The sequence below is a fragment of the Schistocerca nitens genome, chromosome 4, assembly GCF_023898315.1.
Source record: "Schistocerca nitens isolate TAMUIC-IGC-003100 chromosome 4, iqSchNite1.1, whole genome shotgun sequence".
In the NCBI taxonomy this organism is placed as follows: domain Eukaryota; kingdom Metazoa; phylum Arthropoda; class Insecta; order Orthoptera; family Acrididae; genus Schistocerca; species Schistocerca nitens.
In genome coordinates, this window is record NC_064617.1 from 774,222,450 (window position 1) to 774,243,659 (window position 21,210).

General features: G+C 38.4%; 1 protein-coding gene across 1 annotated transcript in view; it reads right to left on the reverse strand.

The window, feature by feature from the left end:
• The window catches only part of LOC126251628 (E3 ubiquitin-protein ligase TRAIP), a 222,167-nt gene that overhangs the window by 95,302 nt on the left and 105,655 nt on the right, over positions 1–21,210 (reverse strand). Inside the window, exons 4-5 of the mRNA XM_049952172.1 lie at positions 19,468–19,626; positions 19,267–19,380 (exon numbers count right to left, since the gene is read on the reverse strand). Of these exons, the coding sequence (XP_049808129.1) occupies positions 19,267–19,380; positions 19,468–19,626 (273 nt within the window). The remainder of the gene's footprint in view (positions 1–19,266; positions 19,381–19,467; positions 19,627–21,210) is intronic.

The window sequence follows — 21,210 nt, forward strand, 5'->3', positions numbered from 1 at the left end:
AAGGGCTGTTCCATAAACCATGCTGCCATAATCTAACTGTGATCTAACAAATGCCCTGTAAAACTGCAGGAAGTGGATCTGTCAGCTCCCCGTGTCTTTCTACTGAGGCATTTTAAAATATTCAATGATTTGTAGTCCTTTGTCTGCTGGTCTTTCAGGTGCAGTAGCCAGATTAATTCTGAGTCAAATAGTTAGCCTAAAAAGTGCACAGTGTTCTTAAAATGTAAAACGTCCCCCACTGTGAGCTCTGGTTGGTTGAAACTTCACAGAGCATGGCTAAAATTGACATATGTAGTCTTCTGCAGTGATAACCAAAAACAAATTTTATTGGCCCAAGCTTCAAGCCTCTGGTGGTCAGCTGTAGTTGCCTCATTGTCATTGTAAGACTGGAGGAACAGTAGGAGACTGCAAAGTCATCCACAAACAGAGCATTTAACAGGGCTCCCGACAGCAGAGGAGATACCACTGATAGTGATTGCAAGCAATGTGACACTAAGTACAGGGCCTTGGAGGACCCCATTCTACTGAATATAGCAATCAGACAAGACACCAACAATGCAATATCGAAGGACCAGTCCCCAAGAAAGGATTCAGTAAGAAGTGGCTGTGATAAGAAAAGAGGAAAGAAGAGGCATCTGACATGGATGAAAACAGCCACACCACCATTAGCCCTGTCTCCAATAACATAGTCCTTCCCGTATGAGTGGTAGGCTCTTAATGCAGGTATATCAGTTACTTTTAAAAAAGCAAAAGAAGCAGCAAACATTGGAGGTTGCATAGCTTTAAAAGGTTTTTTTTTTAGCTTCACCATTGGTTACTTGTCTTGTAGCTTTCACCTCCTGGATTTTCCTTTCCTCATTGTAGACCCTGCACATTCTGATCCATACTGAGTCATCCCCAACACAGTTCATACATTTTGAAGAAAGTGTACAAGAATTGCCAGATTTGTGAGGGAGCCTCCACAATTTCCACACGTGGCCCAACTGTTACATGATATAGTGGTATGATGAAATCATTGACATTTGAAGAATCACATTAGGTTGAGAACAAATGGTTGAACCTCAAGACAGACATAACCTACAAGAATATGTTCAGGTAACTGAAGTGTTGGACATAAGAATGAATGTTGCAGAGTTTTCACTGTGCCATTGATTCTCCTCACATAGCTTTGTACTTCCACGACATCCATATTTTTCCATTCTTCACGCAACTCTTCAGTGTCCACCCCTATTATACAGGAGCAGGTGACCATATCATTACAGGACTTATACGTGTTACATAACTCAGCCACCACATGGTAGTCACATGAGGCCATGCATTCCAATGCTTAGGTAGGCGGTTGTATGCGGGAAGTCATTTAACACTTTTCAAGGACCCAGCAATAACCCCAGTGCCTCGTGAATATAAAAAGGAGAGATCCTCTCAAAGGTTCCCTCCAATCTCTTTGTTGTTGTTGTTGTGGTTGTGGTCTTCAGTCCAGAGATTGGTTTGATGAAGCCTGCACAGTATAGAGAAGCATGGAAAGCTGCTTCATCTCCAAGTAACTACTGCAACCAACATCCTTCTGAATCTGATTGGTGTATTCATCTCTTGGTCTACCTCTACGATTTTTACCCGCCATGATTCCCTCCGATACTAAATAGGTGATCCCTTGGTGCCTCAAAACGTGTCCCATTAACCAGTCCCTTCTTTTACTCAGATGATGCCACAATTTCACCTTCTCCCCAATTTAATTCAGTACCTCCTCATTAGTTATGTGATCTACCCATCTAATCTTCAGCATTCTATTGTAGCACCACATATCGAAAGCTTCTATTCTCTTCTTGTCTACACAGTTTATCGTCCATGTTTCACTTCCATACATGGCTACACTCCATACAAATACTTTCAGAAATGACTTCCTGACATTTAAATCTATACTCAATGTTAACAAATTTTTCTTCTTGAGAAACGCTTTCCTTGCCATTGCCGGTCTACATTTTATATCCTCTCTACTTCGACCAGCATCAGTTATTTTGCTCCCCAAATAGCAAAACTCATTTACTACTTTAAGTGTCTCATTTCCTAATCTAATTCTCTCAGCATCACCTGGCTTCATTCGACTACATTCCATTATCCTCGTTTTGCTTTTATTAATGTTCATCATATATCCTCCTTTCAAGACACTCTCCATTCCGTTCAGCTGCTCTTCCAGGTCCTTTGCTATGGTTCAAATGGCTCTGAGCACTATGGGACTCAACATCTTAGGTCATAAGTCCCCTAGAACTTAGAACTACTTAAACCTAACTAACCTAAGGACATCACACACACCCATGCCCGAGGCAGGATTCGAACCTGCGACCATAGCATTCCCGCGGTTCCGGACTGCAGTGCCAGAACCGCATGGCCACCGCGGCCGGCAGGTCCTTTGCTGTTTCAGACAGAATTACGATGTCATCGGCAAACTTCAACATTTTTATTTCTTCTCCAGGAATTTTAATTCTTACTCAAAATTTTCCTTTTGTTTCCTTTACTGCTTGCTCAAAATACAGATTGAATAACATTGGGGATAGGCTACAAACCTGTCTCACTCCCTTCCCAACCACTGCTTCCCTTTCGTGCCCCTCGACTCTTGTAACTGCCATCTGGTTTCGGTACAAATTGTGAATAGCCTTTCACTCCCTCTATTTTCCCCTGCCACATTCAGCATTTTAAAAAGCTTATTCCAGTCGACATTGTCAAAAGCTTTCTCCAAGTCTACAAATGCTAGAAAAATAGGTTTACCTTTCCTTAATCTATTTTCTAAGATAAGTTGTAGGGTCAGTATTGCCTTGTATGTTCCAAAATTTCTAAGGAATCCAAACTGATCTTCCCCAAGTTCGGCTTCTACCAGTTTTTCCAGTCGTCTCTGAAGATTTTATGTTCATATTTTGCAGCCATGACTTATTAAACTGATAGTTCGGTAATTTTCACATCTGTCAACATCTGCTTTCTTTGGGATTGGAATTTTATATTCTTCTTGACGTCTGAGGGTATTTCGCCTGTCTCATACATCTTGCTCACCAGGTGGTAGAGTTTTGTCATGGGTGACTCTCCCAAGGCTATCAGTAGCTCTAATGGAATGTTGTCTATTCCTGGGGCATTTTTTTGACTTTGGTCTTTCAGTACTCTGTCAAATTCTTCACACAGTATCATATCTCTCATCTCATCTTCATCTATGTCCTCTTCTCCATACACTCCTCCCATCTTTTTGTTTTCCCTTCTTTGCTTAGGACTGATTTTCCATCTGAGCTTTTGATATTCATACAGGTTGTTCCCTTCCTTAATTTTCCTGTGGGCAGTATCTACCTTACCCCTAGTGATATATGCCTCTATCTTACCCCTAGTGATATATGCCTCTACATCCTTACGTTTATCCTCTAGTCTTCCTTGCTTAGACATTTTGCACTTCCTGTCAATCTCATTTTTGAGACGTTTGTATTCCTTTTCATTTACTACAATTTTATTTTTTCACCTTTCATCAATTAAATTCAATACCTCTTCTGTTACCCAAGGATTTCTATTAGCCCACATCTTTTTACCTACTTCATCTTCTGCTGCCTTCGCTATTTCATCTCTCAAAGCTACCCATTCTTCTTCTACTGTATTTCTTTCCCCCATTCTTGTCAACCGTTCCCTAATGCTCTCTCTGAAACTCTCTACAACCTCTGGTTCTTTTAGCTTATCCAGGTTCCATCTCCTTAAATTCCCACCTTTTTGCAGTTTCTTCAGTTTTAATCTGCAGTTCATAACCAATAAATTGTAGTTAGAGTTCACACCTGACCCTGGAAATGTCTTACAATTTAAACCTGGTTCCTAAATCTCTGTCTTACCATTATATAATCTATCTGAAATCTTATAGTGTCTCCAGGCCTCTTCCACATATATAGTCTTCTATCATGATTCTTAAACCAAGTGTTAGCTGTGATTAAGTTATGCTCTGTGCTAAATTCCACCAGGCAGCTTCCTCTTCCATTCCTTACCCAGTCCATATTCACCTAGTACTTTTCCTTCTCTTCCTTTCCCTACTATTGAATTCCAGTTCCCCAACTATTAAATTTTCGTCTCCTGTAACTATCTGAATCATTTCTTTTATCGCATCATACATTTCTTCAATCTCTTCATCATCTGCTGAGCTCGTTGGCATATAAACTTGTACTATTGTGGTAGGCGTGGGCTTCACTTCTATCTTGGCTACAATAATGCGTTCACTATGCTGTTCATAGTAGCTTACCCCGACTCCTACTTTTTATTTATTATTAAACCTACTCCTGCATTACCCCTATTTGATTTTGTATTTATAACCCTGTAGTCACCTGACCATAAGTCATGTTCCTCCTGCCACTGAACTTCACTAATTCCCACAATATCCAATATCTAACTTTAACTATCCATTTCCCTTATTAAATTTTCTAGCCTACCTGCCTGTTTAAGGGATCTGACATTCCATGCTCCGATCCATAGAATGCCAGTTTTCTTTCTTGTGATAACGATATCCTCCTGAGTAGTCCCGACTCAGAAATCTGAATGGGGGACTATTTTACCACCGGAATGTTTTACCCAAGAGGACGCCATCATCATTTAACCATACAGTTAAGCTCCGTGCTCTCGGGAAAAATTATGGCTGTAGTTTCCCGTTGCTTTCAGCCTCCACTCTCTTAATAACAATGAAAGTGTTAAGGCAAAAAAAGAGCCCTGTTACTATAATTCTGAAACTACTACTCAGGAAGACTGACCAACCGAGCTCTCTTTGTTGGGTTGGCGTGACGCTACACCCGCCCCATCAGGAGGAGATTTGAATTTCGTTGGCCCCACAGGCATCCTACAAGCTGCTAGGGAAACAAGTATCGGCTCAGACAGAGCCTCACATGCCTGAGCAAGCCTTATACGGCTGTGACAGTGGTGGGGCAGCACGTTCCCCAGAGGTTGCTCACTAGTGACTGTTTTATCACAACAGCTATTCACCGCATCAGAAAGTAGCACACCTTGAGGTTGAGGTTTCTTTGAAGAGGTATGTACCTTCGCCATAGTCCAGGCAGCAGAGTCTCCGAAACACACAACATACCAAAGCTACGCCTAACGATGTCTGTTAAGTACGCCCAGAGTTTATGGCAGAAGAGGTCTGGCAGTGCAAACCAGCCCTTGGTTCAGGTAACCTGGGGTGACATACCTGTACCCAGCCATTGCTGGTGGGGCTCCCTGGGAAAAACACAATCCACCCTGTCGTGCACATGCCCTCTGCTATTCCCCCTCGTTGCCATAGCTCCTTAAAATGTGGTTTAAAAGATCCAAGAAGCTATGAAGTTACTGAACAAATCACAAGAAGACAGCCATTCCGTATAAACAATATGAGTGATTATTTAATTTTTTATGTTAACAGCAGACAAACAAATGAAAGGAATATTTCCCCATATTAGGGTATCCTCCTCTTCCTCCACTAGATGTCTATAGCCAGATCATGAGGTTTGTACCTTTCTTAAATAATTTAAGTACGTCCACAAAATTCTGTGACTGGCAGTAGTCTCCCATGGGTAAATCGCAATGAAAACTACACAGGTGTTTTCATCCATATAGGGACAACCTTTCTTCAAAACAGCAGTGAAGAAGAGATTGTAAACAAAGCACGAAATTAATCCTGATGGCGAAAAACATGTGCCCCATATCAAAGTTAATTTTAAGTAGTATCCTGCACAGAAGATTGGTAAGTGACAAATACATAGACAGGATAAGAAATCACATCAGAGAGCAGTGCAAGAGACTTGGTGCAGTTTTTGTGCACTCAAATAAAATTTTTAGTGATAAATGTTTAGGACAAGATGGGCAGCATCTAAACAGGCTAATTTCGGCTACATTCAGCAATATGTACAGTGATATTTGAAAGATCATACTAGTAAGAGAAACTAGTATGCAGAGATGGGGGTGTAAAAACTAATAACAAAATTGAAATGAAAATATACAGTGTTTCAAAACAGATGCCATTAAGAATATTCAAAAAAGTAGCAATGCATTCTTAATGTAACTGAACATAATTGGGCTAAGTTCAAACTATACAAATGGCAGAGAAACAAACCTTAATGACCTGCAAACCATTTTGTCCAAAATAAAAAATATCATAGTTGTATGATTGAATGAACACTGGCTTACAGAGGACAGTATCAAAATCTTAAATAACCTTACTAATTTTTATGTTCTCAGCAGCTTTTGTAGGAGTAATTTAACTCAACGAGGATCGTACACACTTGTGGAAAGATGAATGGAATATAAAGCAAGATTTCATTTTGACTCCCTTAATGAAGACTGTATATTTGAAAACTGCTGTGTAGAATTATGGCAAAATATTATAGTTTTATCCGTGTATAGAATTCCAGATGCAGAAATAACGAAACAATGTCAAAATTACCGTGCCTGTTGCAAAAATTTCAAAAAGGAATCAAGAGAAAGAGTATTAATAACTGCTGATTTCGACACAGGTTTAGCCAGTGAAGCCAACAAAATCCACTGACAGGATTCAAATAATGGGTTTCAGTGATAATTTCACTGATTTTACTTGAGCAAACAAAATGCCAGCAACATGTATAGATAATTTTGTAACCAACTATATTTATAATGAAGCAAACAATTTTTGTTTGGATTTAGGACTTACCAAAGACAGTAGAACCTTGCTCCAAAAAAACCCACACCAAACACTAGTTCAGCACAGAAAATCTGAACTTATTCCACGATAGATTAAATAAGGTGGTGTGGGCCACATACAGATCATAGTATTTCACGTTCAAAAAATTTTTACTACTTTCTTGGAAAACTCTACTCATGTTTTTAGTTAAACTGCCCCACTTACTGCACATCATAAAAAAGTAAGAAATGAAAGTAAAGTGGGTCACTAAAGGAATAAAAATCTCTAATGCAAGAAAAAGACAGCTACACAGGGAACTAAAACATAACAGAAGTCCTGATTTTGTTACCTATGCAAAAAATTACAAAAAAAGCTTTTAAAAAGTTTTAAAGGCAATAAAGAGCTGACAAATAATAGATTTATTTTGTATGGTGAAAACAAAGCATAGGCATTATAGTCAGTAATCAAAGCTGAAACGGGTGCCACAGCTATAGGCTATGATATCTCTGAAATGGAGTAGAGTAGCATGGAGAGCTGCATCAAACCAATCTCAGGACTGAAGACCACAACAACAGCAACATCTCTGAAATTAATATCGAGAACAAAACTATTGCAAATCCTGCTCAAATTTTAGAATTATTTAATGAGATCTTTACAAATGTGAACAAATAAAACATAATTGTAGAAAATTACCCCGATAAGGTAAGTTTCTTTAGCTCTAAGTGATTTTAAGATGAACTTTTCAGTATATTCAGCAGAAATACTGTAATAAATATATAAAATGTAACACTATCATTAAAAAGTAAATCATCAGCAGGATGGGATGGGATACCAACAAAAGGGTTAAAAACTGTCTTTAAACAATTGCAGAGCCACTATTTACAATAATTAACCAGTTCCTTCAAGATGGTAATTTTCCAGAAACACAAGTACACAGTAGTTAAGCCACTATTTAAAAAAGGCAGATAATAACACATTGGAAACTACTGACCAGTCACTCTCCTTCCATCACTATCAAAAATATTTGAAAAGGTTGTCACAAAACAAATTCAAAATTTCATAGAAATATTTAAAATAATCTCAGAAAATCAGGACGGATATCAAAAAGGCAAAACCACAATATCTGCTATAAACCATTTTCTAGAAAAATTAGCTCCTCTAGACAACTCACTGCATGCCACAAGAAGTTTTTGTGACCTACCGAAGGCCTTTCATAGTCTGAACAACTACTTGCTACTGTGTAAACTGTAAAAATATGGAATTAGGGGCACTGTATTAGAATGGTTTTAAGTCCTACCTAACCAACTGAAGACAGAGTGGTTATATCACCAGAGAGAGGACCTTATACTTCAAAATGGAAAACAATTTTACAAGGAGCATCTCAGGGTACTGTCTTAGGTCATTGTTTCTGGTTTACATAAATGATCTACCACTTAATACTGAGTATCACTCAGTTTTATTGGCAGAGGGCACACCAGTAATTGCTGAAAGTAACAGTAGTGACCAAATTCCTCAAACTGTATTAAATACTTTAGAAAAATTACAAACCTAGTTTCATTTAAACAGGTTACAATTAAACGTGGAAAAGACTCGATTAATGCAGTTTAAAACAAAGCAAGCAAAATTAAATGATGTTCAAATCAGTCTCAAAAACCAGGATTTGCAGGAAGCTAGCTGTGCGAAATTGCTAGGAATGTAATTGGATAAAAATTTATCATCGGACTCACATATACAGTACCCTGCAAATAAATTAAATAGCCTAGCACTTGCAATGAGGATATTGTACAATGCTACCAGTATGGACATAAGAAAAGTAGTATAGCACAGCTACTTCCAATCAGTGGTAAGGAATTTGTATTTTGGTTAACTCAAGCTGTGTGTGTTGAATACTAAATCTTCAGAAAACCATCATTAGAAATACGCACAATGTCGGGCAAAGAAAATTATGTCATCCACTTCTAAAAGATCAGAGTATAATAAGTGTTCCTTCACTATACATCCATGAGGTGGTAATTTTTGTACATAGTAAACCTAATTTATTTGTAGCAACTCATTTTCAACATGAATACATCATCAGAAATCAAAATAATTTTATGCTGCCCACCCACAGTTTAAAACTTTATGCTCAAACTCCACAGTACATGGGTATGAAAATTTATAACAAAGTGAAAGGAAGAGAATTGCTCAGTATAAATTTAGAAACACTGAAAAAACCTTATATTTGTAACTAGTGCAAAAATGTTACCATTCAGTAGAATAATTCATGATGGACAACCTGAAAATCTGAGTGGGAGAGAGCAAGTACTTGGGTCTATTATTTTTTTAAAGTTTGTTACTTTACGAAAAATTATTAGTGGCATATTAATTACATATCCAGTACAGTATATTAAATTAACAATATTATAAGAAAAATTGTAAAACAATTTTTGTGTTTTGGCAAGTCTCCTGTACATTAAGTCAATGACTTGAAATTGTACGTTACGAGACAAAAAACTTCTGTTCTATTCTCTGAAATACCTTTTCATGTTCTCTATTATTTTGCCATATCAAATCTGGGTAAAATCTCAAGCTTTTCACTGTCATCTCAATAATTTCTTCGGGAACAACTGACTGTCTTGCCTGCTGTTGTGGTGGACTTTTACAGCCAATAGAGGTCTTGTGATTAGTCGGTATACTTCATCATTATGTATCTCCCAGTTAAATATACACAAAATCTGGTATGAAGCTAAAGTGGTTGGCATACTGAATCCTGGGAAATATCCCACTGATCCCAAGAATTTTTGATCAGTCTTGCTTCTCTGTCATCTATACAAACTGTTGGAAACAATAATTATGAACCGCATATTGGAACATGTAGACCAGACCTTTATTCAGGGTGTATACATGGACGAGGAAAAAAAATTCCCGGATTTCCCGGTTAAAAATACACTTTCTCCCAGATGAAAATACACTTTTTCCGTGTTAAGTAACAGTATACTTTTCCTCAAAACTGTACAACTTATCAATCCTTTCAATGGTTGTGGTTTTATACACCAGCGTAGAATTTCCCAGCACTTTAGAAAACGAAACTCAGGGGAATAAACACGTTTTGGAAATATGTCTGATGTGCAGCAACATGTACATTGCATATTTTGTATTACGAAAGTATAAATTGGAACTCCACTGAACACCAGTCATAGCTCATGTCATGTGATCTTGCCTGCCGATGACAGCGGATATTCAGAGAATAGGACAGCCATAGCAACACATCACTGTTAAGTAGCGCGAACACACAAATAGGGAAAGGTAATTGTTTAAATTAATATACATAGTGTTGCTACAAGAAAAGAAAAGTTTTTACGTGTAATATTGGTCTATAAGATTAATAAGCTGCAAGAGAAGCTATGCTTTCACACATAATGTTGATCTTTTTTGCGCATGTTCCACTTTAAGGTACATCACACAAATGTGCCAATAAAATTTTTAACAACGACATAAATGTCTGATCTTCCAGGGTCGAAAATATTCTAAGTGGTCGTCCTCAAAGATTTGATTTTTGAATGAGAGTCAAATGCTCTGCGATTTAAGAAATTCATCAGACATTCGCGCACAGAGTTCATCTTGCGTAAAAGGAAATTTACTTTGAAAGTAACACTTTCCAAACAACCATTCGGACCTGTTAGAAATAGATTTGTTTCAGCAGTTCCCAGAAAGCGCCAGATAACAGGCGTCGCCACACTTTCGCAGCTACGATGACGCAGGAAACATTAAAAGATCTTACATTATATCATAAAAGAAACAAGACATTAGAGGATACTCCAAGAGCATAGGAATTTTGTGAACTATACCGGTACTAAAATGCATCATTTGGCTTGAAGTGCACATTTGTATGTCCAGATTCAGATGTAAATTTTCTTGGAGTACCAGTACTGTATTACCTCATGTTTGGTTCTTTATTAAGGCATAATGCCATAAGTGCTAGAAGATGAAAACGTGAACTTGCAATGCAGCGAACAGCTGAAACTAGCCAATAGTGTGGAATTAAACACTTCGTTTCAAATAAATTGACTGCCTCAGCAGAAAAGGTTAATAAAAGTCATATTTCCTTAACAAACCGACGGAAATAACTCATTGTTCTGCAAGGCAATTAACGCTTGACTGTCAGAAAGGTGGAAACAAAATAAAATCTGAAACTAATTACATATTTGAGCCTTCCGTAATTATGTGAATGTATTTTAATTCACTTGATAGCTCCCAGCCACAGAAATCCGTTTTGTTTTCATTTGACGCGAGAGCAATAAACGAAGAGGAAACAGCAAAATCACTTAACGTAAACACGGTTCACGTAGAGACTACCACCTCCAAACTACAACTCAGACTGCTCTGTGCGTCAGGTCCGGATCTTCGATATTTGCAGTCTTTACTGCGTATTAGCTAATAACTTGGTGTTTTGTGTGGCATAAAATTAAATATAGGATACATAAAACGAGTAAAGTCAAGAGACAAGCAAGACAGTACACATTTCTTCAATCCTTAGGTCCTAGCTTTTTCCTCTCTCTAATCTTGCAACAGCTTTATATGGCGTACTTTCCTTTCTGGGAAAGAATCTATTACCTCATCAAAGTTCTTCAACGTTTTGCTACATGAAAAACGAAATGTCATTGTCTAATACTAGAGAAGTTTTAATACTAATAGTACCCAAGAGTGGTGTGGTTTCGCGATCTGATTACGTGTATTTTGTCACTGCTAGACAAAACGAAATAGGCCTGCCTAATATTGCAGCAACTATTACACACGCCAAATAAATGAGACTGTTTTGGCACAAATGTTCATTTTTATAACACAAGGGAATATAATTCAGGAAGTACCAATATCAAATGCCTATTAGGCCTACTACAAGCAAAACGTTTTATTTTAGGAAATAATTTCTCATTTCATTCATACACACTAGCTTCTGAAGCATGAGATCGAGAAGTAGTAGTACAACATTTTTATATAAATTTGGAATCGTCATACTCTTCTGTAATTTGTGCGAGTCCCTGTTTCTTCTCCTTCCTCGTTCTAACAATCAGTCTTGTCATCACAAGTTTTGTAACTATTCCTGCCAGTGTCAAAACTTATTCTCTGGATAACTTCACTAACCCTGCCACAATCGCCGGTTTAGTTATCCCACATTTATTCTCCGATTAGGTGTTATTACGCGTTGATACAGCGCATTTTCCGTGCTGCTCCCAGAATAGAACTTTAGCGGCTTCTAGCCAGGGACTGTACAACTGACCCTTAGTAGTATAGCGGTCAAGCCAAAAATTTTCTGTCAAAATTTCATTTCCTTGGATACACGGAGGAGACAATATGCAATCTTTGTTGCCTGTTATTCCTGTTAGTCGTTCATTTCCACTCTGGTAGTCTGAATCTATGGAATTCACTAGTAGTTATAACAATGCTGATCACTTGCAAACCGAGTCAACCACATACACAGCGATTGGCATTCACCCGTTTGGCTTTGTTCCGCTCAGCTCGTATAGACGCGTCCCCTTTTGTCTGCAGGAAATTTTATTTCTAGATGTGATGGGGATTCCCCTGGCAGAGACATCACATACACTATGCACGCATTCAAAAATCAACTTAACGATTCTTTCAGAAATCAACTTAGAATTTGTTCAAAAACCAACAGGGAATCGTTCAAAATCATATGAGTAATCGATAGGCCAAGTGCGCGCTGGATGCTATGCACTTTGTGAAACAAGGTATTTTTGTCAACAATACGCATTTGGCGCCATCCCCTCCCACCGCCTTCCTACGCCCGGCGAAGATGCCCCGGCCCCAAGTTCTGGGTCTGTTGTGCGTACGTGAATCTGGCTGCTTAGGTGCACCAGTAAAATTCTTCCGGATAGCATCTGGCTGCTTGCTGCTGCTGCTGCTGCTGCTATTGCTTATGCAGCTAACTGCCACACTTCTGTAGTCAGAAGCGGGAGAAGGTACTAGTACGCACATGCGCATAAGCTCGCTTGTAAGCGCTCAACGATTCTAATGCAAACAATTGTGACGTCACGCTCATCGGAGGCAATTTGTTGTTATGAAACATTGCATAGACTTCCTAGCCTTTGACACATTTTGCTGTTGGCAGACGCTTGAATGAGCACTGTGTTTTGTTGTTGTATATGGTGCATTTCCTTTGCAACTTAAGTTTTATTTTCGTTTTTCTTCTCTCACGTTCATTTTTTATTCCTGCAATATTATTCTGCAGTAGCAAGATACAGTAATATTCTTTGTTAGAGTATTGGTTCTTACCAGTCAAAGTTACAAAAATTTCACTGAAAACTTAAACAATGAAAAATTCCCGGAATTCTACAAAATTCCCGGGTTTTTCCCGGTTCTCTCCCGGATGAAAAAATTCCCAGGTTTTTCCCGGATCTCCTGGTTGTCTCGGGTCGTAGACACCCTGTATTATCATACTTTACAGTACTCGAGACAGCTTGGCTGAAGTCCCACGTGAAACAGAAACCCAATGAGGTTACAGCAAACATGGAAGAATACATAGTGCAATGTTTACATCAGGTTTATTCTTATGATGAACGGATTATAGTATTTAAGGTTGTTTTGTCTCCACTTAAACTCATCTCCCATGTCTTTTACGCATGAAAGACTAATGCACGTTTGTGTAGTGTGTTGTATCGAAAAATGTTCTATGCGCTGCTTGAACTCTAACAATATGATGAAAGAATATAATTTTTTTGTGTTTCATGGAGGGCAATGTTTGAGGCCTGTGTGGTTGATTGGGATTAAGGAACTAAACTGTGAGATCATCAATACCTCAATCAGGAGTTAGTTCATCTGGAGTTGTGACGTCTGCCAGAAATAAGACTGGATGATGAAAGTACGTATAAATGGTAAAGTCGAGGCACTGAAGGTAATACTGAAGCCAAAGACGGAAATAATTTACTAAGAAAGATAAGTATATAGATGGTGCTGGTCGGTAGGTCAGAAAAGATGAGGGTGTCTCCCAGGGTCATCTGTGGCAAGATAAACCCCACCAGTATTTGAACCCCAGCCAATTTGATTAAGGACGAAGACATTTACAGAGAAACATACCAGTAAAAGTGAGAAGGCTAAAAATGTCATGGACACCAGTTGGGCCACCAATAATAAAACAAGGTGGGAGAAACAATACAGCAGAAAGTGAATTGAGCCAAGGGAGTAACACCAGGGCCTCTGCATGCGACGGGACCATCTCTCCCATAATTGCCCCACACCCGGTCAGTTATAGTCAAATGAAAGGGAGTAACTAAACAGCATCCAAATGCAATTAAAACAGAGTACAAGAGAGAGGACAGGGCAACTGGCAAAGGAGGGAGCATTGTGGGGTTCCTCAGACCCAGAATGTGAAAGAAGACACAACCGTAATCCAAACCATGCTGCCCTGTCTCGAAGGCAGTTATAATGTTATAATTGAGAATAAAAACCACTTTCACAGAGAAAATGGAGAACCAGTTCAATTTACATGAGCAGACTGCCAATATCAGAGTAAAAAATTCAGAAGACAATGCTTAGAATGGAGAGCAAGGAGGGAGCATACCACTCCACAGTATAAATTACTGTCTGTAAGGCTTTACAACCACAACTTGAAGCCTGCAAGTCTTCAGGCAAGATCTAGTGAATGACTGTATCCCTGTGAAATTTCAGAGATGCTGTAGTTAACGTTTATTGCCACCAGATTCTGTACAGGGAAATGATGAGCAATCCACACAACTGTAGAGGTAGGTTGGTTTGGAAGGAGGGGACCAAACAGTGAGGTTATTGGTCCCATCAGATTAGGGAAGGATGTGGAAGGAAGTTGGCCATGCCCTTTGAAAGGAACCATCCCGGCATTTGCCTGAAGCGATTTAGGGAAATCAAAGGAAACCTAAATCAGTATGGCCAGACGTGGGTTTGAACCGTCGTCCTCCCAAATGCCAGTCCAGTGCACTGACCATTGCGCCACCTCGCTTGGTAACTGCAGAAGACAGCAGTAAGTAGCAAGTGACTGGCTGATAAAGGAACCAAGAGTTTGATCTGGCTGGTGGTACACAGCAGCAGACAAATAACTGTGGAGCTGCTGAACAAATACATCTTGTTGACCATATATAACTCATAATTATAAGCTATTCCTGCAGACATACATTACATCACATCCATATCTCACAGACAAGGGGAAATCCAAAAATTCCTCAAAATGGAGGTGCTCTGGCCACAGCTTGCTCACTATGCATTTTTCAAGCTGCAAGTTCAGCACTGCATTTGGTCGCTAAGAAATGTTTTGACTTTCAAAGAGTGAATTTTTTAGCTGTATCTGTTTCTCCCCCACTCCCCACCTATCTTATGGAAAAGCAAAGAGAGGTAGGCCATAAAATTTTGCTTTCTACTTATGATATTGAAAACAGCTTACAATGAGAGTACAATAGTAAAAATTCAAGAGTGGTTTCCTCATTTAAAAAAAAAAAATGTTTACTGGTTAACGTCATGGTGGGATTCTCATGACCCCAAAAGCAAAGAACAATCAAGCCAATGGAATGTGCCAATGTTGCCTAGCTCAGAAAAAGCTTGTCGAGAGTGAAGTCGAACAACATGGGAGGGGGATACTGCATTTAGAGTTCATTACACCAGTTCAGACGGTTAATCAAATTTTCCATCTGGAGATTCTGCGAAGACCATGTGTTCAAGAAAGATCTAATCTGTGGGAGATAGGTGATTGGGTTTCCCACAACGGCAATTCTTCTGCTTGCACAGTTGTCTCAATATGCCAGCTTTTTGCATGAGACTCCTGTCCCCTTCTTAGAATACAGTTTAACCTGTATACATACCAATAATACAATTTCAACCCATAACAATCTATTCCTATTTGCAAACACTTAACTTAATGAACAATCAAGTTGAGTATTAGCAATCACTGGTCGTGACCTGAGGAGCTACTTCCCTGGTTTGATTCTTAGTTGTCCTGTAAAGCACCTTCTTCTATTCTCTCAACACATTAGAAAAACCTTGACATAATTGTGTTTAATACTGGAGAAACATAAAGCTATAAAATTATATTTTGCATTAGTATTTCGCACTGCCAACTAACAACCACACTTTCTTAACTAGTGTCTGTAAAAGACTTACAGAAGTTATAAAAGTCCTTCCCTCCTACTCTAAACCGGAGCTAGTACAGATTACAAAAGTATAAAAATCAGTGTTGTCTTTATGATCTACAGCTGGCAGCTCTTCATGACATTTTGAGCAGTTTGCATTTCTTCAATATACCTCATGACCTGCTTTACACAGTACAGTCTCTTGGAGCACCTCTTTCTTGGCGTCCAAATAGTTTTCTAAATCTTTGGTTTCAAGAATTCCATTTATGCATATTTCCTCTTCACAAGATCTGCTTCCAGCTATTCTTCTCCCTCTGTATTTGAACCTCCTGGATTTTGTTTCTTCACTTACAACAGTAACTATTTTGCTTACTGTCAGACCCTGGTGGGGTTTAGTCTCCTCTTGTGAGTTCTGAGTCTCCTCTTGCGAGTTCTGAGTCTCCTCTTGCGAGTTCTGACCATTCTTTTTCCACTTCTCTTCTTCACAAGCTTCATTAAGGATATTCACAACTGTTCCCAGTAATTCAATATTGAACTGACTCTGGAACATTCCTTCCCAACCATTTTTCCCATACGTAGTTGGAGATCCTACCAATTAATTCTCTCATTAGATGGCTTTCACTTATTGGTTCACGTAAGAACTTCATCCTTGTTAGATACCAGTCTAAATACTTTCAGAACCCACCCCATTTAGCACTGTGTGGCTTGTGTACAGTAAATCTGGAGTTATTTTCCGCTATTCTCCCCCCAGACCAATATTTCTCCTTAAATTGCTTCTCAAAATCTTTCCATTTCTGGAATTCCTTTGCTTTGAAGACTATCCATTTTCCAGTTTTGGTTCTTTTAGTGCAGGAGACAAGCCTTGATACTGACAGCTAAGTAGAGTCATTTTTGACTGGCTACCTGATTTTTATACTTGAGCAGATAGTAGGAACCAGTTGTTTCATAGTTTTTGTTAGTAATTCATTTCGTATTTTATTTATTTTGTCGTTGTTAGTATTTATTTGCTTCTGTTTCCTTTAAAACAATTCCAGTGCAACAAGTATTGCTGGCCCAAAATGTGAAGGGAAATGGAGGAAGAAAAGTGTGCTACACAGCCAGGCCTGCAAATTCGTGTGTTCGGTGAGCACCTACTTTGAAAGAGAAAAGGAAAAAGGTGAGCTATTATTTCCTGTTGCTCAGGTTATTAAAAGGACTACAGCAGCATTGAAAATAAGCAAGAACACTGTTGTAACAATAGGGAAAGAACAGTACAGTATAGACTGTGGTGAGAGTGGCACAACAAGGCTGCACACACCAGGAAAGAAGCGGCTGAGGAAGAAGCAAGTGACAGCTTTGGACAGTTTCCAGAAAGATGCTATTCATTGTCATATATGTGGCTATTATAAGAGAAGGGAACAGCCTACTAACACAATTACTCGTGTCACTTCAGAAAGACGATCTTTTTAGAGGAAGCAAATTTTCATGTGCTTAAGGACATAGGTTCACTTATTCACTGTTTAATAGATGCAAAATATTTATAGAAAGGAAAGGTGTAGTCACATGGCGGTGCAGATTTCTGCACAGAATCATGGGCGTGAGATTCAAAAATATAGTGTGGACAGATGAAACTTGGGTTAATGTCAGGCTGGTGTGATGGAACACCTGAGGGACCTATGGCAGTATGCAATTGATGAGAATGCCAAAAGGCATAGGCTTAAAATTGTTCAGCTTCCTCCATACTATTGTCACTTCATTGAAGAGGTATGGGTGGAAATAAAAATTCACATGGCTGCAAACAATAAAAAATTCATGATCTCTGAAGTTGAAAATCTTATAGCAGCTATCGATCAAGTGACAAGCAAGACATGGACAAAAATTGTGAACAGTACTACAAGTACCATCAGAGAGGCAGCCAAAAATGAAGGTGTTGTGGAAGAATGCATACAAAATTTAATTATAGTGAGCAGTGATAGTTTGAGCAGTGCTGAAAAAGACTATTTTAAATCAGATTCTGATGGTAATGAGAGTGGTGTTTTTCCATTAGCATGACTACAACACACTCAAGAATGTAATGTGTAAGGACGCCACTGACCTATCATCATACTGAGTGTACTATCTTCGTATTATAATATACCAATAAATTAATTCAGTAGCTCATTATAGAATCAATAAATGTTGTTAATATTTAACAATGGAAACAAAAATTGTTAATGTTAAATGATTTGACAAAATAATTTTCATTTTTACTGTGAAGTTTGACAAATAACTTTCTGATATTACAGTGTATTAGATGCTAAATAGCTCTCTTCAGTTTTTTGAGATTATGTATTACAAGTAGCAACTGCAAATAAATTCACATGTACAAATACGACCTGCATGTTATCAGTGTTTTTGTTTATGTTGCTAGAGAATGCATATAAGAAGAAACTACGTGCAGAGTGCTGTAAGCCACATTCGCCAACACTGCCGTCTGCCTGCCTGAACTGTCAATACCAATCGCTCATCTCAAGGACTATCTCATTCCACTTTGGTGGAAAACTATTTTCAAATTTTTGTAAGAAGATTACAGGGTGATTTCCTTTTCAGGCATGAAAGACTGAAACTTACTGGATAGATGACTTCCACCTTCTAGGCAAATTCCTTCCACCACTTGTTCACATTGCTTATCATTCTGAGCAAGGGCACAGTACTGCCTTTTAATTCTCCTTTGTTTTCAGATTTCTCAAATTTCTACTTCAAATCAATAGTGTGGGTCCTACAATTTCTATCTCCACTATCTTTACTATCAGTTCTTTTAGTGTGGTTAGCAATCTTTGCTGACTGCCCAATAATTTCCTGAAACCTATTATCAGCATTTTCTACTGTGTGGCAGAAACTATGGGTACTGAATGTAATATTTCCATTTCCCTGTCCGTATTTTGTTGCAATGTTCTTTCAATTCAGTAATCAAGTGGCAATTACAGTTAATCTGTCCCTGTATAGCAAGCTGGTAAAGCACAGCTCACAAGCCATTATTACTGTGTGTTACTGGAAAAAGAGCTAGTGCTCAAAAACTAGTGTGTATGCTGTTTTCTATTGTGTGTTATTGTGCTCCTTGCATCAATACGCTATAAGTGAGTGGTTGCCTTTCCCTTATTTTATGTATCTATGAATATAACATGCTGGTTCTTTCTTTTCTGTTTTAATATTTCTGTTCGTATAGCCTCACAATCATATAGAAATGAATATAATGTTACTGTTATGTTAAAAGTATGTGCCACTACCTATACAAGAATACTCTCAAGTTCGTCACTAATTTGTATGGTTAGATACACTCTTTGAAGACTGCAAGTAAAACCACTCAGCTTGACACCTAATATACTGCCAACATAATCTGGGACTAAAATAATCGCAGTATGTGCATGACAAGCTCTGAGACTGACAGGCAAGGATGCAGACATGGGTAATGATAATGTATGCTTTAAAAGCCTAAACTCTAAAGCCTCCACTAAGAACAGAAATTATATAAGCCAATAACTAATATTTGATCATTATACACACTGCATTATACAAAAATATATCACTCACCTTTTGAGAACTGAAACATAAGTACTCATTCTTTTAAAGGAGTCAAATGTACCATCAAAATTGCCCAGCATTTCATCTACTTCTGTTGCTGCAGCTTTAACCACCATCTCAACACTGTTAAAATAATAATCATTTTATTAAAATATATTAAATGAAACATTAGTTTGAACAACAATAAATACAAACTATGGAAAGTGGTACCTTTTGAAGAATTCCAATTGTCTTTTCAGTTGCTTAGCATCATTCTGAGCCTGCTCAGCATTCTTTGTCTGATCACGCATGAATTTTATTTGCTCTTTAAGTGTTAAAATATCTCTTTCTAAGCTTTTGCATTTTTGTTGAGCTTGCAGTAGTTCTTCTCTTTGGAGGGAAAAGACAACACCAAGTTGAACAATACAATAAAAAATAAAAGGCAGCCGCAGGATGCTTTAAAGTTATACTTATACACACTCACAGACATGCTATACACGAGAAGCCTTAAGGCCCATTCATTTCTTTAAAGTAAATTATCGTCTGCTAGATATTTTTAGAAAGTGTAATAACCCACTATAGTCTTAAATATAATGGAATGCCAAAATACAATTTCCTGACAAAATAACAAAACACTCACTTTCCCAGCAAGAGAAAGGATAAAAATTATTTTCCTTCACATTTCTGGATCCTCTTGAATTGTAAAATGACTGATGATTGTAATGTTCACCATGCCTTCATAAACTTTGATACAAGAAAATGGAGCATGCAAAAAGCTAACTGAACTGTGAAGCAACTGTTGCTGTTCAGTGACAACAGGAGTACAAAGAATAGCAGAATGAGAAAAGGTGGAAACACACACACTCCTGGAAATGAGAAATGGACAGAAGTAACTGAAGAAATGAAGGAAAAAAGAAAAATACTGGAATTAAGAACAGTCAAAAGAAGAAGAAAAACCTGTAAAGACAGAATGCTAGTCGGTATTTACTTTCTAGAGACAAAATTCCAATACTGCTGATAGACATATTGCAAGCAAAAAAACTGTTCCTGGATTTTCAAATTATTAGGCCCCCGTCACGAAGGATTTGAGTAAGTTGGGAAGAAGGAATAGGTCACTCAGAGCCCAGGTTCTGAGAGAAACACCTACCCACTCTGTGGATGAAGGGAGCAAAGACAAAGAGGAAGGAAAAGTTGAAGGGGAAAGCACAAATGAAGGAGGATGTTAATACAGAATTAGAGTGCAAAAACAGTAAACAGGTAGGCACTATGCCAGCTTCAGCCCAGAGATGGTTTAAGTACATGGTAAGAAGTGTAAATATGGACCGAAAGGAAGAGAGATGAGGAATGGAATGAACAGTGCATTAAGAACTAAGAGGAAATTTGAGTGGGAGATAGGAAAACTCAAAAAGAGGGAGAGGGAAAGATGGAAATAAAAAAGTAAAAGGAAGATAAAGACAAAGAAGGCAGAAAAGAAAAAATTGAAGGAAAAGGGGGAAAATGGAGGAAAAATGAAAGAAACCAAGTAATGCTGAGAAACTGAGGATGTAAAGCCAATAAAACACACATTAAAAATATAAATAACACACAGAGGAAGGGGTCTGTAAATGGGAGTAAAGTCCAGGACAGTAGGAGGATGCAAGAGCAAGTTCAGCACTCACGAGTTCAGGGAAATTAGCACTTGGGGCGGGGGGGAGGGGGGGAGGACTGTAATTGAAAACAAAATTAAGCCATATTGTCCACTCTGTAACTACTATGCTACAGAGGTAGTTTTATAAAAGAAGAGAAAAAGCTGTAAGGGATCCATGATCCCATGAACATAGATGCTAGTATCCGACGCCCAGGTCGATAGTAGACAGGAGTCGACTGTCAAGCGCTGCAGGAGGCAGTGAGACGAGTGTTGAGTGCGCAGTAGTACTGGAAAGCGTCGAGTGAGCTGTAGTGCAGGAAAGACGGGCAAGAATGGTGGTCGAGTGA